We start from the raw sequence: 8,090 nt of genomic DNA, 5'->3' as shown, positions 1-8,090 counted from the left end.
CAGGCAACCCCTGATTTGCATGGGGGTTGCATTCCAGGTCATTGCGTGCTATAGCAGAGCATGCATAAGGCCGCCCTTCCATTTTCCAGCCACTTCCAGGTCACTGTGATGTGCACAATCGCATGTTAGTTGGACGTGCATAAATTGGTCGTTGCCTGTGTTGTAATTTTATGTTGTGAACCAACCTGAGATCTACAGGTGAAGGGTCATATACAAATTTAATGAATAATGCACAGAGCTTAGGACTTGCCGATCAGAAGGTCGGCGGTTCGAATCCCCGTGACGGGGTGAGCTCCCGTTGCTCGGTCCCAAGTCCTGCCAACCTAGCAGTTCAAAAGCACCTCAAAGTGCAAGTAGATAAATAGGCACCGCTCCGGCAGGAAGGTAAATGGCGTTTCCGTGCACTGCTCTGGTTCGCCAGAAGCGGCTCAGTCATGCTGGCCACATGACCCAGAAGCTGTACGCCGGCTCCCTCGGCCAGTAAAGCGAGATGAGCGCCGCAACCCCAGAGTCAGTCACGACTGGACCTAATGGTCAGGGGTCCCTTTGCCTTTACTAATAGCAACATCTAGCTCAGAACTGGGAGGGCTGTAGCTCAGGGGCAGAGTGTCTGCTTAGCACGCAGAACTTCTCAGGGTTCAGTCCCCGACAGGCCCTCCAGGAAGGGCTGCGGAAGATTCCTTGCCCAGAATCTGGACAGTTGCTGCCTGTAATCACAGATGATACTAAGCTAAACCTATCAATGGCCCGACTCAGTTTAAGGCAGCTCCCAGTGTTCCTGTTTAATGCAGCCCTTTATCTGTAATCATGAGTGCTAGAAACTTGGCTTTATTTGAAGCAAAGAACCACAACTCAGGGACAGGATACCTGCTTTGCATGCAGAAGGTGCAGAGGTTTGGTCGGCATCTCCCAGCTGGGGCTGGAAAGGTCTGAAAACCTGGAGAGAGTCGCTGCTATTGCCAGCCTGTAAAGGCAACACTGTTAAAGCTCTGATTTTCCCAGTAGTGATGTATGGAAGTGAGAGCTGGACCATAAAGAAGGCTGATCGCCGAAGAATGGATGCTTTTGAATTCTGGTGCTGGAGGAGACTCTTGAGAGTCCCATGGACTGCAAGAAGATCCAACCTCTCCATTCTGAAGGAAATCAGCCCTGAGTGCTCACTGGAAGGACAGATCCTGAAGCTGAGGCTCCAAGACTTTGGCCACCTCGTGAGAAGAGAAGACTCCCTGGAAAAGACCCTGATGTTGGGAAAGATGGAGGGCACAAAAAGGGGACAACAGAGGACGAGATGGTGGGACAGTGTTCTCGAAGCTACCAGCATGAGTTTGACCAAACTGCAGTGGGAGGCAGTGGAGGACAGGAGGGCCTGGCGTGCTCTGGTCCAGGGGTCACGAAGAGGCGAGCATGACTAAACGACTAAACAACAACAACAACAAAGGCAACACTGACCAAAATGGACCACAATGGCCTGACTCAGTATAAGACAGCCTCCTGTGCTCCTGTTTTTCTCTTAACCTGACTGGCAGCAGGGGCTCTCTGCGGTTTCAGGTGGGGGACATGACCAGCCTGACCTAGAGATGCTATCAGGGAAGAAAGTGAGCCGGGGGCTTAGGCATGTAACACAACTGCAGGCCCTCATTTTTGTATTTTTTAAACTTTTATTGTTTTTCTAAACAAACTGGTGCCATCCCTCCACTCTCAAGTAAACCTTTCTAGTATCAGGGCAGACTTGAAAGGGCCGGAAGGCTTCATTTTATTCCCGGTGGTACAATGATAAAGTGTCCTAAAAATAAATAAATTGCAAAACTGCACATGTTCAGAGGACGCTGGCAAACTTGCTTTTGCTCTACGATACCAGGAATGTAGGAGCTGGCGGGACACACGCAATGGCCATTCTAGGATGGGGAAAGATAAAGTGTCCACAGAATCATCACAGAGTTGGAAGGACTCCCAAAGTCCTCTAGCTGAACCCCCTGCAATTCAGAGATCGCTGCTAATATTTCTCCCGGGTTGTGAGTTTTTATTCTTAAATAACTACCCTGAGGGTCCAACCTTTTTTGGGGGGGAGGGATGGTCCGATAGGCTCACAGGGCAGCAGAGGGTCCAAGGGCAGCACTGCAGGGTCCAAGCAAGGGCGCAAAAGCAGTCACCCTGGTACATGCAGGGTGGGTGCAGTTCCTTGCCGTAATGGCGCAGTGGGAAGGAGCAGCAGGGTGCATTGCATAGGTGGCTGTGGAAGAGGAGCTGAGCCCTGCCGCTGCCTCCTCTCTCTAGGCGGGCCCTGAGAGCTCAGCCGGGGCAGCAGGCCAGAGTTGTATTTGTGCGCTTGTGTTGCTCTCCTCCACCTCCTCTCTGTGGCACAGTCTCGAACGCTCTGCTGGTGTGGCAGGTGTGGACAGCGTTCTTGCTTGGTCTTGCCTCTCTCTCCTCCACCTCCTCTCCCAGGTGTATGGTGGGGGTGGTCGTTGCTTCGCTCTCCTCCGCCTCTTCTCTCTGGGCCAGATCCAAGTGCTCAGCTGCTGCATGCGTGCTTTGCTTTCTTCCGCCTCCTCTCTCTGTGCTCAGCCGCTGCTGCAGGTGTGTGTGGGGTGTGTGTGTGTGTGTCTTGTGTGCTTGCCTTTCTCTCGGTTTCTTTCCTCTGCCTTTCTTCTTTCCTCTGCCTTCCTCTCCTTTCCCCGGCCTTCTATTTCGCTTCCACTGTCCTCCTCCTGGCTGTGCTTCTTCCTTCCTTCCCTCCCTCCCCGGGCCCCTAGTTGACCCTGCAGGCCCGGATCATCAGCAGCTGCAGCAGGATGAAGACGGGCGAGAGCAGCAGCCCGAACCACAGCTCCCGGCTCTGGCCCGCCAGCTTCTGGCCCAGCAGCACCTCGAAGACGAACTTGAGGCTCAGCAGCGTCAGCACCCACAGCAGCCGCAGCACCGCCAGCCGCTTCTCGCCGTCCTGGAAGAGCCGCACCGAGACGATGGTGCTGAAGTAGGCGCTCAGCCCGTCGGCCGCGAAGAAGGCCGCCAGCACCGCCCACCAGCTCAGCGCCGCCCCGGACTCCCCGCCGTCCGCCTTCAGCACCAGCAGCGCCGACGCCGCCAGCAGCGCCAGCGCCTGCAGGAGCAGCTCCAGGGGCGCGAAGCCCAGCCACTGAACCAGCTCCCGCAGGGAGAACAGCATCGCCTCAGCCAGGGGGACAAGCCGCCGCTCTGCACCTGCGCGGAGGCACGCTTCCGGTCGCCGAAGGCGGCTTCCGGCGCGCCGCGGGTGAAATAAGGCGGGGACGGAATCGCCTCAGCCGCTTCAGGAGGAGAAACGCCTCTCTGCGCCTGCGCGGAGGAACGTTTCCGGCGCGCTGCGAGTGAAATAAGGCGGGGAGGGAATCGCCTCAGAAGGAGAAACGAGGTTCTGCGCCTGCGCAAGGGGGCGCTTCAGGTCGCCGAAGGCGTTCCGGCGCGCCGCGGGTGAAATAAGGCTGGGACGGAATCGCCTCAGCCGTCTCAACTGCGCCTCCGCGGCTGACCCGTTTCCGGTCTCGGAAGTCGGCTTCCGGCGCGCTACTGCGAAAAGAACGGCGGGAACAGAGTCGCCTCAAGAGGAGAAACGCGGCTCTGCGCCTGCGCGGCGACCCGTTTGCTGGAATCATAGGGTTGAAAGGGCCACCCCAAAGGTCATCCAGCCCAACCCCTTCCCCCCGCAGTGCAGGAATCGCTGCTAATGGTGCTAATTGCGTGTTTCATCACCAGTGAGGCAGCAGCCACGGCCTTGTTGGCTGAGCGGTGCTGCGGTTGGGGGAGGGGCCCTGGGAGCAAGGCTAGCAATGGCCGGGCTGGATGCGCGTGTGGCGGGCGAGGGCGCAGGATCCGCGCACTTGGAGCAGGGGGTGGGGGTTGCACCAGGAGGCTCATCCTGTCTCTGCATTCTTCCCCCCCCAAGAGGAACTTTTATACCCCCCAAAGGGAAAGGAGGGCTGGCCAGTAAGGAGAAGGCTCCTTGCCAGTTTCTGGAGTTAAATCCACGCTATGCAGCTGCAGACGGAGCAGCTAATTGCAGGAAGGAAATGATCGAAGTTGGAAGGAATCCCCAAGGGCCACCCACTCTAACCCCCTGCGATGCTATTGGGTTCCTGTTCATTATTTTATTACATATTTTGTGGTTTTATGTCTTGATTTTATTCTGTAAACCGCCCTGAAACCCCTGGGTATATAAATTCAATAAATTTTAAAAATGCAGGCATCATAGCGAAAGAATCCCAGGCAGTAAGCCATCCAGCCTCTCTTTAAAATCTCAGGTTTGTTGTGATATTTTAATGTTGGTTTTAAAACTGCCTTTTAAGTGTTAAAAATGAAGGAGGGAACCTGCCATCTTCCGAGGTGGTCCGTTCCACGTCGGAGGGCTCTCACCCTCAGAAAGTTGTTCCTAATGTTTGGACAGAATTCCGCTTGTAATATGAATCTGTTGGTTCAAGTCCTTCCCTTGGGGTGTAATAAAAAATGTAAGGTCTTATATATATATATATAATAAATGTTTGTGAATGTGCCAGCCAGGCACATGCATAGATGTGTGGCCAACATGTCTGGAGCAGGGCGGGGGGCGTCCTGAAACCACTTTGACTCCCAAACTGACCAAATGTTTTCTCTGCAAGGAGGGAGGGGGTGAGGGAACCTCCCCATCGTCTCAGGAATGGGGTAATCACCATCTCAAAGGAATGGCCAAACTACCAGGAAAGGCAATCAGATAAGGCATTATCAGATAACCTGGCAGACAGGGTAAAAACAAGGCACTCGGATTTCTGTTGTAGACCGCCTTTTCTGTGATGCAGGTATGATGTATGGAGGGGTGGCCTTGAGCTCCAGGGCAGGGAATTAAAAATGTCTATATAAGGGCAGGCACACCTTTGTTCTGGGTCCTCCTCCTTTCCTGCGTTTGAGGGGAGCACCCTGTTGCAACAGCTTTGATAAAGATCAGGCTTACTAGCTGCTTTGTTCTCAATATTCTCTGGTTGGCCTCTGTTCTTTTCTCCTACCGATAGGGAACCCACTCAAGGACTCTATACAGGCTCTTGGATACCCCATTAGGGAAGAAGGGGAGATTTTGTTTACAATGGGGACAAGCTTGCTCTACCTTCCATGTGACAGCCCTTCAGATATTTGAAGATGACTCTCCTATCAGGGACGCGGGTGGCGCTGTGGGTTAAACCACAGAGCCTAGGACTCGATCAGAAGGTCAGCGGTTCAAATCCCTGCGACGGGGTGAACTCCCGTTGCTCTGTCCCTGCTCCTGCCAACCTAGCAGCTCAACAGCACGTCAAAGTGCAAGTAGATAAATAGGTACCACTCTGGCAGGAAGGTAAACGGCATTTCCGTGCGCTGCTCTGGTTCGCCAGAAGCGGCTTAGTCCTGCTGGCCACATGACCTGGAAGTTGTACGCTGGCTCCCTCGGCCAATAAAGCGAGATGAGCGCCGCAACCCCAGAGTCGGTCACGACTGGACCTAATGGTCAGGGGTCCCTTTACCTTTACCCTCCTATCACCTCTCTGTCTCCTCTTTTCCAGGCTAAAGATACCCAGCTCCCTCTGCTATTCCTCACAAGGCTCAGTTTCCAGACCCGTCATCATCTTGGCCACCCTCCTCTGCACACAAACCAACTTGTCAATATCCTTCTGAAACGGAGGTGCTCAGAACTGGGCACAGGACTCCAGGTCATAGCTGTCAACTTTTCCCTTTTCTGGGAAGGAATCCTATTCGGAATAAGGGAATTTCCCTTTAAAAATGGGAAATGTTGACAGCTAGGCTCCAGGCGGGGTCTGACCAGACTTCTGCTGATGCAGCCTAGAAAAGCATTAGCCTCTTTTGCCACTGCATAACAGGAAGAAAATGCTCAAGGAGAGATGCTGTGCTGGAGAGGAAGGCTTTTATTTGCATTCATTTATTAATTTTTATTTGGTGTTCCGGACACAATTCAGCGCCATTTCCCTTGCCCAGAAAGGGGTGGCCTGTGTGGGATGAGGTGTGATGGCCCCACAGCAAGGGTAGGGTGGGGAGCTATGAGCAGCTGGCTGGGAATGGCGGCTTCAGCAGAATTTGGGTTGCCAAGCCTCTTCCTCATGGGATCACCAAGTCTAGAAGCATCACAGAGCCCAGAGGGAGGGAAAGGTGTGTCAGCAGATGCCAGGGTGGCGAATGGGTTGGCGTGTGTCTCCAATCTCCACTTCCTCTGATTTTCCTTCACCTGACCAGACAGACTCCTGGAAGCGAAAGCAGGTGGGGTGCGGGGGCAGACTTTATTTGCAGTGCCTCTGCACCTTCAGCAACCCGGCTTTAGAAAGGTCAGATCTTGATGGTTCCCACCCTGGGTGCGTGAGCGGGAAGGAATATTTTCAGCAATAGATCTGGAGCGGAAGTCAGAAGTGAGTGGTCTTGTCGGCAGTCATGGAAGGAGGATGCCTGCCTTGGCCTGAAAAAGAAATAATAATTGTAATGATACCAAGACCCAAGCCGACTTCCTTGGTGTGCAGGACAGAGCTGTTTCCGCAAATGCTTTCGTTAATAATCCTATTCGTTCTTTTTGCAAACTGCTTTGCAGTCTTCCACAATCAAGGGAGTATGTGAATGAAACAGGAGTTTGGATTTGATATCCCGCTTTATCACTACCCGAAGGAGTCTCAAAGCGGCTCACATTCTCCTTTCCCTTCCTCCCCCACAACAAACACTCTGTGAGGTGAGTGGGGCTGAGAGACTTCAGAGAAGTGTGACTGGCCCAAGGTCACCCAGCAGCTGCAGGTGGAGGAGCGGGGAAGCGAACCCGGTTCACCAGATTACGAGTCTACCGCTCTTAACCACTACACCACACTGGCTCTCTAAATAATAAATAAATGATAAATAAATAAATAAGCACTAAATAATAATACTGAGTGCTGTAAGAGCACCCTGGGCTTGAAGAACAGAGCCATAAGGTTGTAAAGTTGGAAGGGCCCCCAAGGAGTCATTGAGGGGGCAGGATTGGCCACCAACTTAGAGGGGCTTCCAAAGAGAAATGCATGGAGGAGGGGAGGGCTATTGATGGCTCCTAGCCAGGGTGGTCCATAAAGAAGGCTGATCGCCGAAGAATTGATGCTTTTGAATGCTGGTGCTGGAGGAGACTCTGGAGAGTCCCATGGACTGCAAGAAGATCAGACCTCTCCATTCTGAAGGAAATCAGCCCTGAGTGCTCACTGGAAGGACAGATCCTGAAGCTGAGGCTCCAGGACTTTGGCCACCTCATAAGAAGAGAAGACTCCCTGGAAAAGACCCTGAGGTTGGGAAAGATGGAGGGCACAAGGAGAAGGGGACGATGGAGGAAGAGATGGTTGGACAGTGTTCTCAAAGCTACCAGCATGAGTTTGACCAAACTGCAGGAGGCAGTGGAAGACAGGAGGGCCTGGCGTGCTCTGGTCCAGGGGGTCACGAAGAGTCGGACACGACTAAACGACTAAACAACAACAACAAAGCCAGGGTGGTTATGTTCTGCCTCCAGAGCTGGAGGCAGCGATGCTTCTGAAAACCAGATGCTGGAAACAGCAGGAGGGGAGAATGTAGCTCTTGTGCTTGTGGGTTTCTCATAAGGGGCAGCTGTTTGGTCACTCTGAGAACAGGATGCAGGACTCGATGGGCCACGGGCCTGATCCAGCTATACAGGGCTCTTCTTATGTTCTTGGGTGCAGCTGACTCGGGGGTGGAGCCTTGAGGCAGCTGTTCAAAGTGCTGCTTTTGACCAATGAAGCCTTAAACGGCTCAGGAGCGCAATACCTCAAGGACCGCCTCTTCCCATATGAACCGATCCGGACCCCAATATCATCTTCTGGTGCCCTTCTTTGTGTGCCGCCTCCTCGAGGGGTCCAGAGGATGGCAACACGAGAACAGGGCCTTCTCTGCAGGGGCTCCCCGTCTGTGGAATGCTCTCCCCAGGGAAGTTCACCTGGCGCTTTCATTATACACCTTTAGGCGCCAGGCAAAAACGTTCCTTTTCAAGCAGGCCTTTGGTTGATGTGTTGGGGGGGGTTGGAGTATTGGGTTGTTCTTTTATTTTCATTAGGTATTTTGTGCTTTTATATCTTGATTTTATT

At 53.3% G+C, this 8,090-nt stretch overlaps 2 protein-coding genes across 2 annotated transcripts in view; both read right to left on the bottom strand.

The window, feature by feature from the left end:
* Nucleotides 1-2,530: 2,530 nt before the first annotated feature.
* Nucleotides 2,531-3,205, bottom strand: TMEM203 (transmembrane protein 203). Its single transcript, XM_053361200.1, has one exon. The coding sequence runs from the start codon at nt 3,164-3,166 to the stop codon at nt 2,750-2,752; it is 417 nt and encodes a 138-aa protein (XP_053217175.1). The 5' UTR covers nt 3,167-3,205; the 3' UTR covers nt 2,531-2,749.
* Nucleotides 3,206-5,893: 2,688 nt separating this feature from the next.
* ZAN (zonadhesin) overlaps nt 5,894-8,090 on the bottom strand; it is a 74,643-nt gene continuing 72,446 nt past the window's right edge. The window contains exon 37 of the mRNA XM_053360480.1: nt 5,894-6,442. Within this exon, the coding sequence (XP_053216455.1) occupies nt 6,390-6,442 (53 nt within the window). The 3' untranslated portion in view covers nt 5,894-6,389. The remainder of the gene's footprint in view (nt 6,443-8,090) is intronic.

The sequence above is a fragment of the Podarcis raffonei genome, chromosome 13, assembly GCF_027172205.1.
Source record: "Podarcis raffonei isolate rPodRaf1 chromosome 13, rPodRaf1.pri, whole genome shotgun sequence".
NCBI lineage: Eukaryota > Metazoa > Chordata > Lepidosauria > Squamata > Lacertidae > Podarcis > Podarcis raffonei.
The sequence above is the reverse complement of the archived record's forward strand: the minus strand, read 5'-3'. Positions and strand labels throughout refer to the sequence as shown.

Excerpts from the sequence above, each read along its gene's own strand:
- TMEM203 (XM_053361200.1), bottom strand. The coding sequence starts at position 3,166 with ATGCTGTTCTCCCTGCGGGAGCTGGTTCAGTGGCTGGGCTTCGCGCCC.